Consider the following 18,640-nt stretch of genomic DNA (forward strand, 5'->3'; position numbering starts at 1 on the left):
AAATGTCCGTTCTACCTAAAGCAATCTACAGATTCAACCCCATCCCAATCAGAATCCCAATGACATTCTTTACAGAATTAGAACAAAGAATCCTAAAATTCATATGGGGCAACAAAAGACCCCGAATTGCTAAAGCAATCCTGAGAAAAAAGAACAAAACGGGAGGCATCACAATCCCTGACTTCAAAACATACTACAAAGCTACAGTAATCAAAACAGCATGGTACTGGTACAAAAACAGGTGCACAGATCAATGGAACAGAATTGAAAGCCCAGAAATAAAACCACACATCTATGGACAGCTTATCTTTGACAAAGGAGCTGAGGGCATACAATGGAGAAAAGAAAGTCTCTTCAACAAATGGTGCTGGGAAAACTGGAAAGCCATATGTAAAAGAATGAAAATTGACCATTCTTTTTCACCATTCACCAAAATAAACTCAAAATGGATCAAAGACCTAAAGCTGAGACCTGAAACCATAAGGCTTCTGGAAGAAAACGTAGGCAGTACACTCTTTGACATCAGTATTAAAAGGATCTTTTCGGACACCATGCCTTCTCAGAGAAGGGAAACAATAGAAAGAATAAACAAATGGGACTTCATCAGATTAAAGAGCTTCTTCAAGGCAAATGAAAACAGGATTGAAACAAAAAAACAACCCACTAACTGGGAAAAAATATTTGCAAGTCATATAGCTGACAAAGGCTTAATATCCATAATATATAAAGAACTCTCGCAACTCAACAATAAAACATCAAACAACCCAATCAAAAAATGGGCTGGAGACATGAACAGACATTTCTCCAAAGAAGATATACTGATGGCCAATAGGCACATGAAAAGATGCTCATCATCGCTGATCATCAGGGAAATGCAAATCAAAATTACACTAAGATATCACCTTACACCCGTTAGAATGACAAAAATATCTAAAACAGCAACAAATGTTGGAGAGGTTGCGGAGAAAAAGGAACCCTCATATACTGCTGGTGGGAATGCAAACTGGTGCAGCCACTATGGAAAACAGTATGGAGAGTCCTCAAAAAACTAAAAATAGAACTACCATACGATCCAGCCATCCCACTACTGGGTATTTATCCAAAGAGCTTTAAGTCAGCAATCCCAAAAGTCCTATGCACCCCAATGTTTACTGCAGCACTGTTTACAATAGCCAAGACGTGGAAGAAACCTAAGTGCCCATCAACAGACGAATGGATAAAGAAGATGTGGTACATATATACAATGGAATACTACTCAGCTGCAAAACAGAACAAAATCATTCCATTTGCAATAACATGGATGGACCTTGAGAGAATTATGTTAAGTGAAATAAGCCAGCGAGAGAAGGATAATCTGTGTATGACTCCACTCATGCGAGGAATTTAAAATTATGGACTAAGAACAGTTTAGTGGATACCAGGGGAAAGGTGGGGTGTGGGGTGGGCACAAAGGGTGAAGTGGTGCACCTACAACACGACTGACAAACATTAATGTACAACTGAAATTTCACAAGATTGTAACCTATCATTAACTCAATAAAAAAAAAAAAAAAAAAGCAGCATGCTCTGGCCCCAGCTCTGCTGCTACTATCCTGACCAATGATTCAAGCATTCTGGTCTCCATTTTTTTTTTCTTGAGAATTAACCCTGAGCTAACATCCACTGCCAATCCTCCTCTTTTTGCTGAGGAAGACTAGCCCTGAGCTAACATCTGTGCCCATCTTCCTCTACTTTATATGTGGGACACCTGCCACAGCATGGCTTGACAAGCAGTGTGTAGGTCCACATCCAGGATCCAAAATAGCGAACCGCAGGCCACCAAAGCAGAGCATGTGAACTTACCCACTGCGCCACCAGGCCGGCCCCTGGTCCCCATTTTTTTTAACCAGCAAAATGGGGACTCAAAAGACAATTTCCTAGTGATAAAACTGTAGCCACCCCTGACGCAGGAAGGGTTAATAATCACTGGAAAAGGCTTGCCAACAAACTGTGACCCGGAGGTGAGAAGGCCGGTTAGCCAATGACGGGTAAGACCTCCAGGAGGAGGCAACCTAAGCCAGGCATCGGTTGCCCGGGGGCACAGGTGGAGACACAATATCGATATCGGGAGCAGGAGGAGCTGTTGCCTAGGAGGCCTTGCCTGCTCCGAGATAAAAATATACGAGCACAGCAAAAACATGATAATATCAAACAGAGGCCGAGGGACGGCTCCTTGAGAAATCACTAAGAATTCTTGGCATTCGATAATTACTTCATCCAGAACACCTGTGTACGTTTAACAGATGTAAGCTATGTATATATTGAAACGCTGGTTATAATAAACTCAGAGTGGCCATCAGCCCTCTCCGCATCTATCCTGATGTGTACATTGGACTGCGACACCGACAAAAACAGTTACTTTCTTACCGTAAATGGGAGAATTATTGACTACTAAAAAATATCTGACTTCAGGTAAGATGAATGTATACTGATGAAAATAAAATACAACAAAAAGTAATTAGAAAAAGAATAAATGACAATAAAAGGTAATAAAAGGAGGAGTTATCCTTGCCTAGTTATTTTAACTAGGTAAAAATGGACATATGCCTAAAGATAAAGGTAGATTGGAAAAAAAACAAGAGGAAACTTTTTAGGGTGCTGAAATTTTCCATGATACCCTGCCTTTTTAGAAAGATTGTTCAATTAATACATATCTCTATACCTACACAGATCAGATTCACACTGAACAGAATAAACTCTTCCCCCACTAATAAATTGTGAACTCCATGTATTTAAATATTCATATTTTCTTAAATTCTATGCTTCTGTTTATCAAAAAAGTAATATACAACCTAGGAATAGTGGAGGAGCTTCCTCAACCTGATAAAGGGCATCTATGAAAATCCACAGCCAACATCATACTTACTGGTTAAAGACTGAAAGCTTTCCTTCCTAAGGTCAGGAACAAGTCAACAGTGTTCTGGAGGTTCCAGTGAGGGCAAGTCGGCAATGAAAATGAAATAAAAGAAGCCAAATTGGAGAGAAAGAAGGAAAACTATCTCTATTTGCAGTTGACATGACCTGTATACAGAAAATCCTGAAGAATTCACTAAACAACTATTAGAACTAATAAAAAGGTTACAACTAGTTGCAAGGTCACAGGACACAAGATCAACAGACAAAAGTCAATTGTGGGGCTGACCCCGTGGCCAAGCGGTTAAGTTCGTGCGCTCTGCTTTGGCTGCCCAGGGTTTCACTGGTTCAGATCCTGGGCGCGGACATGGCACCACTCGTCAGGCCATGCTGAAGCAGCATCCCACATGCCACAGCTAGAAGGACCCACAATTAAAAAAATACACAACTATGTGCTAGGGGGATTTGGGGAGAAAAAGCAGGGGGAAAAAAAGAAGATTGGCAACAGCTGTTAGCTCAGGTGCCAATGTTTAAAAAAAAAAGTCAACTGTATTTCTATACAGCTGTGAACAACAATCCACAAATGAAATTAGGGACCAGCCCCATGGCCGAGTGGTTAAGTTTGTGCGCTCCGCTTCGGTGTCCCAGCGTTTTGCCGGTTCGCATCCTGGGTGCGGACATGGCACCGCTCATAAAGCCATACTGAGGTGGCATCCCACATGCCACAACTAGAAGGACCCACAACTAAAAATACACAACTGTGTACCGGGGGGACTTTGGGAAGAAAAAGGAAAAATAAAAAAATCTTAAAAAAAAAGAAATTAAGAAAACAATTCCATTTACAATAGCATCAAAAAATAAAATACTCAGGAATAAATTTAACCAGAGAGGTGCAAAATTTTCACTCTGAAAACTACAAAACACTGTTAAAAAAATTAACAAGACCTAAATAAATGGAAAGTTATCTCACGTTCATGGATCAGAAGACTTAACAATGTTAAGATACCAATACTCCTCAAACTGATCTATAGTTTCAATGCAATCCCTAGCAAAATCCCAGCTGGCTTCTTCGCAGAAATTAATAAGCTCATCTGAAAATTCATATGGAAATTCAAGGGATCCAGAACAGTGAAAACAATCTTAAATGAAAAACAGTTTTCCCAATTACAAAGTGTACTACAAAGGTACAGTAATCAAGACGGTGTGGCACTGGCATAAGGATGAACATAAAGATCAACGGAGCAGAACTGAGAGACCAGAAATAAACCCTTACATCTACAGACAATTGATTTTCAACAAGAGTGCCAAGACAACTTCATGGAGAAAGAACAGGTTTTTTTTGATAAATAGTGCTAAGACAATTGCATATCCCCATGTAAAAGAATGAATTTGGACCCCTACCTCAAACCATACACAAAAATGATCTAAAGATTTCTTTTTTTCCTCCCCAAAGCCCCCTGGTACATAGTTGTATATTTTTAGATGTAGGTCCTTCTAGTTGTGGCACGTGGGATGCTACCTCAGCATGGCTTGATGAGCAGTGCCATGTCTGCACCCAGGATCCGAACCGGCGAAACCCTAGACCGCTAAAGCGGAGCGTGCGAACTTAACCACCTGGCCACCGGGCTGGCCCCCAGGCAAAAATGATCTAAATAGACACTTCTCTAAAGAAGTTATACAAGTGGCCAATAAGCACATGAAAAGATGCTCAATATCATTAGCCATCAACAAAATGCAAATCAAAACTATGAGGAGTTATCATTTCACACTCACTAGGACGGCTATAATCAAAGAGGCATAATTAGTTTTGGCAAGGATGTGGAAAAATTGTACGAATGGATAAGGTATGGTATTATCTATACAATGGAGTATATTACTTGACAATAAAAAGATATGAAGTACTGATACATGCTACAACACGGATGAACCTTGAAAACATTACGCTCAGTGAAAGAAGCCAGACACAACGGACCACACTGTATGATCCCATCTATACCAAATAGCCGCAACAGGCAAATCACAGAAATGGGACAGGGAGGACGTTGAGGGAGAAAGGAGAGTGACTGTTAATGAGTAGGGGCCCTTCTGGCCAGGTGATGAAAATGTTCTGAAATTGATTGTATGGATGGCTGCACAACTGTAAATATACGAAAAACCACTGAATTGTACATTTTAAATAGATGTAAATCCCCAGCACCCCCAGCCCTGGGCAAACACTAATCTACTTCCTACCTCTATAGATTTGCCTATTCTGCACTTCATTTCTTTTTATTGCTGAATAATATTCCATTGTTTGGATAGACCACATTTTGTACATCAATTAATCAACTGATAGACATTTGGGTTGTGTTCACTTTTTGGCTATTATGAATAATGCTGCTACGAATACTTGTGTACAAGTCTTTGTGGACATATTTTCATCCTCTGGGTATATACCTAGGACGGGAATTACTGGATCACATGGTCACTTTATGTTTAATCTTTTGAGGAACTGTCAAACTGTTTCCAAGGTGGGTGTGCCATTTTTACATTCCCATCAGCAATATATGAGGGTTCCGATATCTCTGCATCTGCACCAACATGTATTATTGTCTATCTTTTTGATTACAGCCATCCTAGTAGGTGTGAAATGGTAACCAGTAGTTTTGATTCCCATTTCCCTGATGGTTAATGATAATGAACATCTTTTCATGTGTTTATGGGCCATTTGTGTATCTTCTTTGGAGAACCGCCCTTTTTCTCATTTTATTGGGTTATCTTTTTTGAATTGTGTCTTATGAAGCATGTTTCTAATTTTATGAAGCCAAATTTATCTATTTTTTGATTGCTTGTGAAATTGATCTGTTTTTTTCTCACATGTGCATCACTATTTTTATACCACAGCTTTATAGAATGCATTTTAATATAGAGAAGAATGTGTCCCTTAAAAAAAAAAAAGTCTAGGGGCCCCGTGGCTGAGTGGTTAAGTTCGCACTCTGCTTTGGCAGCTGGGGGTTTGCCAGTTCAGATCCTGGGCACCGAGCTACACACCACTGGTCAGGCCATGCTGTGGCAGCAACCCCACAAAAGAACTAGAATATACAACTATGGATATACAACTATGTGCTGGGGCTTTGGGGAGGAAAAAAAAGAGGAAGATTGGCAACAGATGTTAGCTCAGGGCCAATCTAAAAAAAAAAAGTCTAGTTGCATTAACTAGAACCACACAAAATAATGGATCTGGAGTTTAGAGATTGGAAGTGGATAAATTTGAGAATGATCAGCAGACAGGTCATTACTAAAGTCTTGGGAACTGATGACGCTAGGGATTGTCTGCTGAGTGAGAAAAGAGGGAGGCGGAAAGAGCCCCACTGAGCTACAAAGGTGAAGGCGGGGACCGAAGATGAGAGTTCAGGGAAAGGTCCTGGGAAGGAATGAATTAGTATGGAAAAGGGTTGTTCTCTCCGCTAAATAAAGCAGGAATCCCGGTCAGAACCACCTGCCTTCTCCATGCCCACACCTGTGCATGTTAAAATTGGGGGCGGTCCCACAACTGGGCAGCTGGGTTTTACTTTATCCTGCACCATCACAACACAGACAGCAGGCACTCCCACTGTGCTGCGGGCGATCCAGTTACCCTTCCCTGATGATTCTGTCTGACATTTCAAACCTTCTCTCTCCTCGCTACCTTTGCTCCTGCCCTTGGATCTGGGTCTGGGGCCCCTTACCTGATGTCTGAGGTTCCTACTTTACTCAGAAGAGAAGCCAAGAGACTTGATTCCCATTATCAAAATGAGGAGCTACTATGAAAAGGAGCAGCACCTGTCAGCTGTGCCTTGCCCTGCAGAGGGAAAAACTGTCTATGTACTTACTGAAGACCAGCCCCTCCTCTGTGCTCTTGGACTATCTGATACTCCTTCCCTAAGCTTTAGGAACAAACAAGCATACTTCAGGAGAGCCCATCTTCAAAAAGAAGAGGAACTTCTGAAGCCCACACTCACCTCCAGCTCCCCACCCATCTCTGTTCTTCTTCAGGGCAAAACTTCTTGTCCAAGCATATGCCTCTACATCCTCGCCCCCATTTTACTTTTCAACCCACTTCAATTTAGCTCATGTCCTCATCAGTCCAGTGAAAATTCTCTCAAGGGAAGGAATAACCCCCTACAGATCAAGGCATTAGATCCTTTCCCGCTTTATCTGACCTGACCTGTTAGCATCTTGACACAGGTGCCCACTGCCTCCTCCTCGGACTTCAGGGCCTCCCTCCTGAGGGGTTTGCCCCCACCTCCCCTGCGCTCCTCCTCAGTCTCCTGGGCTGGCCTCTCTCCTGCCTGTCCTCCAAATGCTGGCACTCCTCAGGGCTCGAGGTTGGCCACCATCCCACGCACTCCTAGGTCTCTCCAGCCACCGCCTTCCCACCCCCGATCTGTGTGATTACATCTCCACCAAAGCAGGACAGTGTACACGAGGGGATGATTAACAATACCAAATGCCACAGAAAAGGGCTCAGAGCTGTCTCCTGAACCTGACAGGACGTTACTGAGGACCTCAGGGAAAACACTTTCAGTGGGAGACAGAAGCCACCATGCAGGAGGGGTGTGGTGCGAGGAGCAAATGTAGATGCTACCTCCTGTTAGCAGGGCTGTGACACCAGAGAGAGGTGGGGGAGGCTTGAGGCGGAGACACAGTGGCTGGAGGGGTTTACAGGTGGAGGAAATATGAGTGTGTTGGCTGAGGGGCGGGAGCACGCCAAGTCCAAGGGAGAGGAGGCTGAGGGATGGGACCTAGCCCTGAGACACATCCAGTGTCATCTCTCATTTGCTACATTCCTTCTGGCCTGTCTTACCTACATACAAACACAGATGTCCTGTCCCACGCCATCCCACTCTTCAAAGAGGCTGAATGGCATGCCCCTTCTCCTCCTTGCCAAGGATACAAACGTTACACTTTTTTCAAGGACCAGTTTAAGACTGGTCTTGCCTGAGTAAGCCTAACTAAGCCAATTTTTCTCTCGTTTGACTCTTCCTGGAATGTACCTCAACTTTCCAACCTACCTTTATAAACTGGCTTTCTAGCCAGTTGATGTAGGTAGATCTTTTCTTGTCCAACCAGAGTGGAAGCTCCTCAGGCAAGAACAGCCATCTCTGCTTTCATCAGCAATCCCCCTTCTTCAATAAGCCCACTGATAAGTAGTGTCAGGCACTTGGTAAGAACTTCATCATTTTTTCTACTTCACACACCACCTCTCTCCTGCCCTGACCACCAGCCCGGAAGTTAGCTCCATTCTGAATTTCCTGTATCACCTAATCCAAACTTCTTTTTCCAGTGTAGGCTTTTTCCTTGGCTCCTGCAAGCTACCGCATTATCAACAATGAACCACAGGGTACTGACTCCTGAATCTATCCAGACGGCTTCCCCAAGATTCAGAATCTTACATTCTCATGCCAGCTGGACATCTTGACCAGAGAAGACCCCAAATCACTATTGCCAACAGACATTCCTGACACGAGTCTCTCTACTTCTGTATGCCAGAAATTTTCTATAATAAAAAAAGTTTTTAAATTAATGCTCCAGAAAATATTCTAAAATTAGATTATGGCAATGGTTGTACAATTCTGTGAATGTACTAAAAAAAAGCCACCCCAATGAATTATACACTTTGAATGGGTGAACTGTCTGGTATGTGAATTGTATCTCAATAAAACTGTTAAAAATCAGCATGTCCAAAACCAAACTCATCATCTCCCTACCCACCCCACCCTCAAAACTCCTATGTGGAGCCTGCTCCTTCTCTGCTGATGTTACCATAACCCATTCAGCCACCTATGCTGGAAACTGAGTTATTTTCAAATCCCCCTTCTCCCTCAATCCCCATGTCCAATCATCACCACTCCTGTCAGTTTATTGCCCCAATAAATCTGCCCACTTTTTTTTGTTTTGGAGGAAGATTAGCCTGAGCTAACATCTGCTGCCAATCCTCCTCTTTTTTGCTGAGGAAGACTGGCCCTGAGCTAACATCCATGTCCATCTTCCTCTATTTTATGGGAGACGCCTGTCAGAGCATAGCTTAACAAGCAGTGCGTGTGTCCGCACCCAGGATCCGAACCGGTGAACCCCAGGCTGCCGAAGCAGAGATGCAAACTTAACTGCTGCGCCACCAGACCAGCCCCAATCTGTCTGCTTTTTATCCTTCACTCATTGTTTCAGGCCATATTAGGTTGGTCTCCCTGTAGCCTATGCAGCAGTGGTCCTAACCGGTCTTCCTTCCAGCATTCGCATCTCCATCACATCCACCCTCTACACAGCCCCAGAACCATGCATCTACAAGACTAGTGTGGTCATATTCCCCGACCAAAGCTTTCAACCCCCTGCCTCCAGGATAAGCCAAGCCCTTGACACTGGACACAGGACTCCACAGAGAGGCTTCCATCTCCACCTCCTCCCAACTTATTACTGTCTGCCTCACATTTTGTGTTCCAGCAATACTGACATGTTCCACTTTTGACCAAACACCAGGTAATTTCTTATCCCCATGCTCTATGTTTATGTTGTTCCCTCTATCTGGGATGTCCTCCCTGTAACCAGATCACCCCCAATCCTCTGCCTGATTATTCTCTAAGACCTGGCTTACTACCAAGTCAGCTCCTCCACTAATCACAGACAGAACCCCCAGTCTCCTAGGCGAGTTAAGTTACCTTTCTCTGTGTTCCCATTGTACCCTGTGCATCTCTCTACCACTGTGCCTACCAATCACATCCAAATTCTCTTTGCATTTGTCTCCTCCCCTAGCTTGTCCAATCTCTTGAGGGTGGGCATCACTTTATCCTCTGCACCTAGCACAGAGCTGGCACACAGTACTCACCATCCTCACTTCTACTCCCATCCACTCCTCAACCCACTGAAGTCTGGCTCTCCCCGAGTCCCCAAAGAGCTTCTGGACCTTTCTGCTGTACTGAACACCTGACCACACGCTGCTTCTCAAGGCTCTGCTTCAGGCCTCCAATCTCCCCTATTTCTCTAACCGCCTCACATGGTCTTTCTGCTGCCCTCCTCCTCCACCCCAGTGGAAGATCACCTCAGGATCATCTTCTCATTCTTTACGCCCTTCCTGAGCCTTCTCATTGGCTGCAAGGCCCCATATTCTGAAACTTCCAAATCGGTATCAGCCCTGACCTCTCTCCAAGACTCCCAACTCAGACTTCTAGCTGCCACTTGAATAACTCAAACAAGATGCCCCTGAGACACCTCACATTTTCTGTCCTGCAAGGCTCTGCCTTCCAGATGTTGGTTAATGGAGTCTGTCACTGTCCAGCCAGCTTCCCAAGCTGGAAATCCTATAGTCATCAATTCCTCCTTTTTGCTCATCTCCAATCCCCCACCTCCTGGATCAACCTTCATGTCAGATTCCATTGATTTTGCCTCAGAAATTTCTCTCAAATCCGCCCCCCTCTTTTCCACCACACCTGTTACTGTTTTAGCTTAGGCCCCCATCACATTCCACAACATCACCCCATCTCTGTCTCATTATGGTTAGACACAAAGCCTGTTTCTATTGAGGAGAAAAAACCTAACTTTGAGTAGATAATATATGCACACAGTAAAAGAATTCAAATGATTCAAGAAGTACAATGAGGGGCTGGCCCCGTGGCCGAGTGGTTAAGTTCTCGAGCTCCGCTTCAGTGGCCCAGGGTTTCGCTGGTTCGGATCCTGGGCACAGACATGGCACCACTCATCAAGCCATGCTGAGGCGGCATCCCACATGCCACAACTAGAAGGACCCACAACTAAAAATATATACAACTATGTACCAGGGGGCTTTGGGGAGAAAAAGCAAAAATAAAATCTTTAAAAAAAAAAAAGAAGTACAACGAAATCTCCCACCCCCAGAAGCAGCCACTATTGTTTCTTGGGTATTTCTCCAGAGACATCCCATGATTATACAAGAAAAAAAGTTATGTATCTCATAAAAACTTTTGCGAATGGCAGATGCAGAGACAGACAGACACACACACACACGAGATGGAGGTTGAGACTTTCAGCAAACCCAAGTGAAAAAGCTGACCCACGTGGTCTGGAGGGGAAGGAGTAGGTCAAATACCAAACAGGGAGGGCCTCCTCCTGCCACCAGCAGGCAGCAACGGGAGAGGAGGGCCCCGTTTTTGAAGAGAGACCTGTTGAAGGCCTCCGACACTCGGCCCCTACACCACTTATCAGAATCCCCTCACATACAAACGGTGACTTGTGATTTTTAAAAAGCTTTTGTCTCACTTCATTTTTATCTAGTGTGAAATAATTTTGAAGTGCTGAGATGACTGACAGGATTCTGGAGGATCACTGTGCCTGCTGGGTAATGCCCTGCCTAGAACAACCTCATTTTATGATTTGACAACACACTCCTGCCATCTCCAGATCCTGTCAGCGGTCAACTCTCAAAGTGACCAGCAAGCTGTTTCCACTACTCTGATGACCCTTCTGCCGGGACCTAACCAACAAACGGCAGCACAGTCTCACTACTCAAACGCCCTCTCCTCTCTGGGGCACCCACCCAGGCAGTCAGCGGCTCCCCAGAGCACTCTAGCCACCCCGCTTTTTCCAATATTTCCTAATTTAGGTGGAAAAAATAGTACAACATTAAAGAACATCTTAAAGCAAATCTCAGCAATCTAAAATGATTTTCATTTCGGATGCCACCTTCTGTATATGCAGTATAATTGCAATCACAGTGTATGCGCTCTGTTAAGACTGCTTTCTCATTGTGTTGGAGTCCACTTCTCAGACTTCTAGCCCCTTAAGTACACGTCTTAATCATCTTTCTATCTTAGCACCCAAAATAGAGCCTGAAACATAGGAAGGTTTTGGGAACCATTTATCAGAACCTACTCTGGTGAACAGAGAAAGAGGCAGACCGCATGCCCAGCGGCGACAGAGGCATAAAGTCACTTAAAGAAGTGACGTATGCCACCTACACTAAAGCCATCAGGGAAATGAACTCATGTGTATTTTAAGAGTGTTCCAAGGAGGGGAATGGGGACGGAACAGCTGTAAGGTTCTCAGAAAGCCATGTGCTCACCCTGCGGGAGTTCTTTAACCTTTCTGAGTCTCAATAAAAACCAGAGCTCTCACCCGCAGATCAGCTACGTAAGGTCGGTCCCAGGCAGTTCCTGGCACAGCGCACACTTAGTGAATACAAGCTGCTGAGATGGGGATCAGGGGACTGCCAGGAAAGAAGACAGGGACTGCAGTGAGTTGAGCAAAGCAGTCAAAAGCACAAGCAAAAGAAAACACTGATGCATCCCAAGCCAGGGGAGCACCCTGAGATGCTGGACTGTCTCAAGACCACGCCATTTAAGGGGGCTCTCCTGTTTGAGCTTTGCCTCCTGGGTAGCGCCCTGCCTAGGAGAACTCCCTCCTTTTATGATTTCATAACAAACTACTGCTATCTCTGGATCCAGTCATGAACCGGAATTTACTCAGAAAATACCCCCAACAGAAGCAAAGGTTTCTGCGGCTCTCCACTCTGAGAACGCCACGCCTGCTGGTGCAAAGCAAGTGGCAGCGAGGCACTGGGGACTGGAGCCATATCTGACCCAAAGGCCAGGCAGCTCCCAGGTTGGGGAAAACAGCTTCCAGCCCAAGCTGCCCGTCAGCAGAGTCCAAGGGTCCCAGCTGATCTCAGCACTATTCTCAAACCACGGAATTAGGTTAGGAATTAAGCAATTCCTGCAAAGTTTCAGGCATTCTTATGAATTTTGAGGCAAGGTCCAGGACTCTAAACTCTTTTGGGTCCCAACACTCTCTTCCTTCCACTGACGCAGAAGGCCACACCCTCTATTTCTACCCACAGAGAGAACTACTGTTCTGGTATTTTCCACCGTAGATTAGTTATGCCCGTTCTAGAACTCCACAGAAATGTAATCATGCCATCCACATTCTTTAATGTTTGCATTCTTTCCCTTAACGTGTTTTTGAGATTCTCCAGTGTTGCTGTGTAGCAGGAGTTTGTTCCTTTCTACTGCAGAATAGCATTCTGCTATAGGAACAAACCAGTTCTATTGTGATGGCACGTGGGCTATTTCCAGGTTTTGGCCATTATGAATAAAACTGCTCTGAGCAGTCATATCTCTTTTTTTAGACATATGTTCATTTCTTTTGAATAAATACTCAGGTCTGAGGTGGATATTTTATAGGAAACTGCCAGACCAGACCCTTTTCCTGAGTAGCTGTCCCAGTTTCCACTCCTACCAATAATGTATGGACGTTCCAGTTGCTCTATATCCTTGCCAACATACAGTGTTGTCATTTTTACTTTAAAAATTTTAGTCATGCTAGGGACTGGCCCGGCGGCGCAGTGGTTAAGTGCGCACGTTCCGCTTCTCGGTGGCCAGGGGTTCGCCGCTTCGGATCCTGGGTGCAGACATGATACTGCTTGGCATGCCATGCTGTGGTCGGCGTCCCACATATAAAGTGGAGGAAGACGGGCACGGATGTTAGCTCAGGGCCAGGCTTCCTTGGCGAAAAAAAAAGAGGAGGACTGGCAGCAGTTAGCTCAGGGCTAATCTTCCTCAAAAAAAAAAAAAAAAAACTTTAGTCATCCTAGCCAGTGTGAAGTGCTATTTCACAGTGGTTTTAATTTATACCTCTCTGGTGACTAATGACATTGAGAACCTTCTCAAGTGCTTATTTGACTTCCTTTATTTTCAATTCAGTGGCTTTTTAGTGTACTGACAAAGTTGTGCAACTATCACCACTATGTAATTTTAGAATCTTTTCATCACCCCAAAAAGAAACCTTGTGCCCATCAGCAGTCACTCCCCATTCCCTCCTCGGCTCAGCCACTGGTAACTATTATTCTACTTCCTGTTTCTACGGATTTGCCTATTCTGAACATGTCATATAAACAGAAACATACAATATGTGGCCTTCTGTGACTGGCTTCTATCACTTAGCATAATGTTTTCAAGGTTCCTCCATGTGGTAGCACGTATCAGTACTTCATTCCTTTTATGGCTGAATAATATCCCACTGCATAGATAATATCACATTCTGTTTTTCCATTCATCAGTTGATGGACATTTGGGTAAAATAATTTTTTTTTTAAAGATTTTATTTTTCCTTTTTCTCCCAAAGCCCCCCGGTACATAATTGTGCATTTTTAGTCGTGGGTCCTTCTAGTTGTGGCATGTGGGACGCTGCCTCAGCATGGCCTGATGCGCGGTGCCATTTCCATGCCCAGGATTCGAACTGGTGAAACCCTGGGCTGCCGCAGCAGAGCGCACAAACTTAACCACTCGGCCACGGGGCCGGCCCAATAAAATAACTTTTATATAAAGAATTTGGAACTCCTTCTCTGTGGTTATCTTCTTTCCAAGATGGGCCTTTATCATGTGACAAGGCATTAAAAAAAACGACAAACAAATGAGAGACTTGCCAGTGCCAATCCCTTCTTCTGGGTGTCAACTCCTCTGCAGTTAGTTACTGCCTGCTTTCGCTTGCTCTCCAGTACCTTCAGATAGCAAGCAGTCTTTTATATTTTGTGCAGAGTTTATAATCATTATTTACATAAAGGTTGGCCTGATATGAGCTACTCCACCATTACCGGAAGCAACCTCTGAGTACACTGCCCAGCACCTTTTCTCCATTTTGGTAACAGTACTCCAACTTCCCTTTGGGAAACGATCCCCCACTTTCGTTCTAAGGATGGGTCTATGACCTGGGCCCATGAAAATATTACATTCTCCCTGACCACAACGACTGGTTCAGGCAGAGACAAGTGACCCAGGTCTGGCCAAAATCAATTTCAGATCTTTTGCTGGAGCTATCTGCAAAGGATACCCTCTTTCAGTTGGTTGTTAAGAGAGTAGCATAGAAGCCTGGAACTTATGGAGGCTTTTGCCTGCTAGAGAGTGAAACCAACATGGAGGAGAGCACAGCTGAAAGACAGAAAATACTGGTGACGTAATTTAGGATTCTGGATATAACCATGCCTGAAGCTGGTATACCCAGGACTCCAGTTAAGAGTCAGTAGACACTCCTTTTCTGCTTAGGTTAGTTTGGGTTAGTTTTTTGTTATCTGCAACTGAGAAGTCTGACTAATAGATAATTCTTAGGGATCCAGGTTGCAAGATGGAAGCACATATTGATTGCTAAACATTCAGCCTAAAACTGTTCTCTGGCCCCTCTACTAGCAGCCGAGGCCTCATACAAGCAAATTCAAACATCCTATATTTATGCCACTCTAAGATTAATCCCTCGGGGCTTAAGACAATAAGGGCTTTGTTCTGAGTCAAAGGGAAGCAAGGCATCTAAGACTCTCCACTCAGATTCCATACCTTCAATGCAGTTACCATAAATAAGAATCTACAATTGTCAACTGGTTTAAAAAAAAATTAAGGAGAAGCGATGACTTCTTTTTTTTCTCCTAGTATCTACCATGCTTCTGTACTGAAGCTTACACAAGTGATTCTCGTGGAAACCTTACAGCAATCCGAAAAGGACACCCTCCTCACAGCTGGCGAAACTGAAGTTCAGACAGGTTAAGTTACACCAGGGAACCCAGGAAATACAAGTAGCTGAGCTGGGGCTGCAAGACTGCAAACTCTAAAATCTACAGTCTTCCTCCAACTTCCAAATTTTGTCACAACTGCGGCATATTCAATAGCAAAAGAGATCATGGAAGTAGAAGCATTTTGTCTACTGTAAACTGCCAATCAACTGTTAGGTTATTATGATTACCCTGAAAGTGTCACCAGTAAGATGGTGTCTCACTATGGCATCTGAAAAAAAGAGCAGGAAAATAAAGGTAATAATGACAGCTATTCCTTACAGAGTACCTACCTCGTGCTGAGCAGTTTTATGTAGATTATCCTATTTAACAGTCCTAACAATCCTGCAAAGTAAGTACTATTCATTTAGCACTGTGTAAACTTGAATCTTGGAGAAATAAACAACTTCACCAAGGTTACAAAAGGAACAGCGGCAAAGGTGGGCTTCAAATCCAGATACATCTGACTGCACAACCTAAGCTTTAAGGGCTCAGAAAGCCCTTAGTATCATCAACATCCAACTCCCATTAGTTCAGTGTCCACCAAACTACCATCCACACCACTGATATAGTGACCACATATCCTGAAGTGACATAAATTGGGTATTTTTTCCAATGCAGATGATTCATCCAAAGCCTAAATGAGATTGATTTTTAAAACCTTTGTAAGAATCTTTCTATTAAAATTTAGAATTCAGAAAAAAAGGCCTGCAACTTACCGCATGTCCCAACTTCCAGCTCCACAAAGTCGGTGGCTAAAACTATGGACCCTAATGGATCTACCAACTGAGAACAGAGGGCCTCATGCTTGGGCCAGGTATTTCTAAAATGGACACTCTGGTTTACGAAACACTTTCAAGGCACTGCTTCAGATCCTGGACAGCGCCTCTCAAACAGCCCTCTCCTACGGACCCTACCCTCCAATAAGACCGGCGAACAATTCCAGTGCCCCAACTCAAACAGGTAAACTTTCATCCTTCTGTCGTGCCTGCCCAAGCTGCTATGCCTGCCTGGAATGCCCTTTCATCCTTCCTCCACTTCCCCCCAGAGTCTCTCAAATTTACTCATCATCCAGGGTCCAAACCAAACGGCAGCAAAGTTGATGCTTTTACAGCAGTACTCGCCAACCTTTCTCACACCACGGCACACAGAGAACATGGTAATATCTGTATGGCATGCTGCGGTAAAAGGGAAAAGTTGCTCACAGCCATAAAAGCCTGGCAGGGTGATCCAGCTGCCCCAGGCTCCTCTCATCTGCCCTGATGCCAAGGGCAATCAAAACTTCCAAAGCAGGGGGCCGGCCCCATGGCCGAATGGTTAAGTTCGTGTGCTCTGCTTCAGCGGCCCAGGGTTTCACCAGTTCGAGTCCTGGGCGGGGACATGGCACCGCTCATCAAGCCATGCTGAGGCGGCGTCCCACGTGCCACAGCTAGAAGTGATCCACAACTAAAATAAAAATACACAACTACGTACTAGGGGGCTTTGGGGAGAAAAAGGAAAAATAGAAAAATCTTTAAAAAAAAAAGTCCAAAACACTGTACAGAAACTTCCATTCTTGCACTTGTCATACATACACCGAGACACTAATTGTTTCATTTACTTGTCTCTCCTGCCAGACCACAACTTCTCAGAAGACAGGGATACAGTTTTATGCATTTTATATTCTCAGAAACTAGCACAGGGCCTGGCACCTACTTAAAGTTCTCAGAACAGACTGCTGAACTGAGCTGAATCCTGGAAACCTCTTAAAACAGTCTTTTGTCTTAGAAACACTGCAACAATTCTGAAGCTGGACCATTCGATATCTTCTCCTCCCCGATCACAGAAAAAAAAAATTGGCTGCTATCAACACGTTCTAAGAGGGATTGTCTACCTCCCATCTATGGAGAAGAGGTACTTCCCCTTTATAAATTCACTCATTCAATAATATTTATCAAGTACCTACTCTGTGACAGGCATGATGGATATACAGCAGTGAATGAGACAGTCTCTGCCTTGCTATAGTCCAGAAAGGAACAAAGATATTAAACAAATAGTTCCATACACTTTTTTGTGGGTGAAATAACACTCTAATAGAGACACAGAACAGATAAATGGATAAATCTAAAGAAATAATGACAGAGAACACCAAAAACTGAAAACAAATTTTCAGGCAGAATGGACCCACCAAGTGCCAGAGAGAATACTTACAATTAGACACCCAGCAGTGAAACTTCAAAGCCTCAAGGATAAATACGTGCTAACAGAAGGATAGAGAAGGAAGGGGGGGAAGCAAAAGATGCCAAGAATAACTCAAGCGTCTGGCTTAAGCAACTGAAAGAATGGGAGGACTGGGGAAGGTGTGTGGCGGGTAAAACTCAAAATTTCAGTTTTGGACATGTTTGAGATGCTGATTAAACATTAAGAGGAGATGTCATGCAAGAACAGAATATAAGAGACTTGCCCCTGGCCGAGTGGTTAAGTTCATGCACTCTGCTTCGGCGGCCCAGGGTTTCGACGGTTTTGGATCCTGGGTGCGGACATGGCACCACTGATCAAGCCATGCTGAGGCGGCATCTCACATGCCACAACTAGAAGGACCCACAACTAAAAAAATATATACAACTATGTACCGGGGGTGCTTTGGGGAGAAAAAGGCGGCGGGTGGGGGGGGTGGGGGTAAGAGCTGAATATAAGACTGTGGAGTTCAAGGCAGAGCATTGGTTGAAGATGGAAATTCGAGAGTTAGCACAATACATGGTATTAATATTTAAAGCCTTGAAATGGATAACTCCCAGCAAGTGAACACAGAGAACGGATCCAGGATGAGGCCTTGGGGCAGTGCCACCATTAATGATAAGGAAGAGGAGCAAGAATCAGCAGAGAGGCCAGAGAAGAGCTGACGCTAAAGACGAGAATGTTCTGCAAGCCCAGTGAAGAACACGTTTCAAGAAGGAGCAGTGATAAACTGCATCAGACACTGCTGTGGGACTAAGAACTAAATACCGAATCTGGCGACCTAGAGATCATTGGTGACTTTGACAAAGAGCTGTTGCAGCAGCGTGGTGGGGACCAATGCCTTACTGGAGTGGGTTCAGAACAGACTCGGAGGAGAAAAGGTGCCAGTGAGTAGAGACTGAAGCTTTGGCTGCAAACCGAGCGAGAGAGACGAGAAGGCACCTGCAGGAATCTGGAGGGAGAATGAGGTTATTTTGTTAAAATGGGCACATCTCGAGCATATAATAAAAA

General features: G+C 44.2%; 1 protein-coding gene across 10 annotated transcripts in view; it reads right to left on the reverse strand.

The window, feature by feature from the left end:
* Positions 1-18,640, reverse strand: part of SGF29 (SAGA complex associated factor 29) — a 36,810-nt gene that overhangs the window by 17,617 nt on the left and 553 nt on the right. For 5 of the 10 annotated variants that reach the window (XM_070231981.1, XM_070231983.1, XM_070231982.1 and 2 more), the window contains exon 2: positions 18,476-18,581. The exons of 3 other annotated variants lie outside the window; for them this stretch is intronic. Coding sequence is in view for 1 of the 7 variants with exons in the window: in XM_070231979.1 (XP_070088080.1) it covers positions 18,398-18,421 (24 nt within the window). In the remaining 6 variants the exon portion in view is untranslated. Of the gene's footprint in view, positions 1-2,905; positions 3,153-18,397; positions 18,582-18,640 lie in introns of those variants that run through there. 2 more of the 10 variants (XM_070231979.1, XM_070231986.1) reach the window with 2 other exon arrangements.

Source organism: Equus caballus, chromosome 13 (genome assembly GCF_041296265.1).
Source record: "Equus caballus isolate H_3958 breed thoroughbred chromosome 13, TB-T2T, whole genome shotgun sequence".
Lineage (NCBI taxonomy): Eukaryota > Metazoa > Chordata > Mammalia > Perissodactyla > Equidae > Equus > Equus caballus.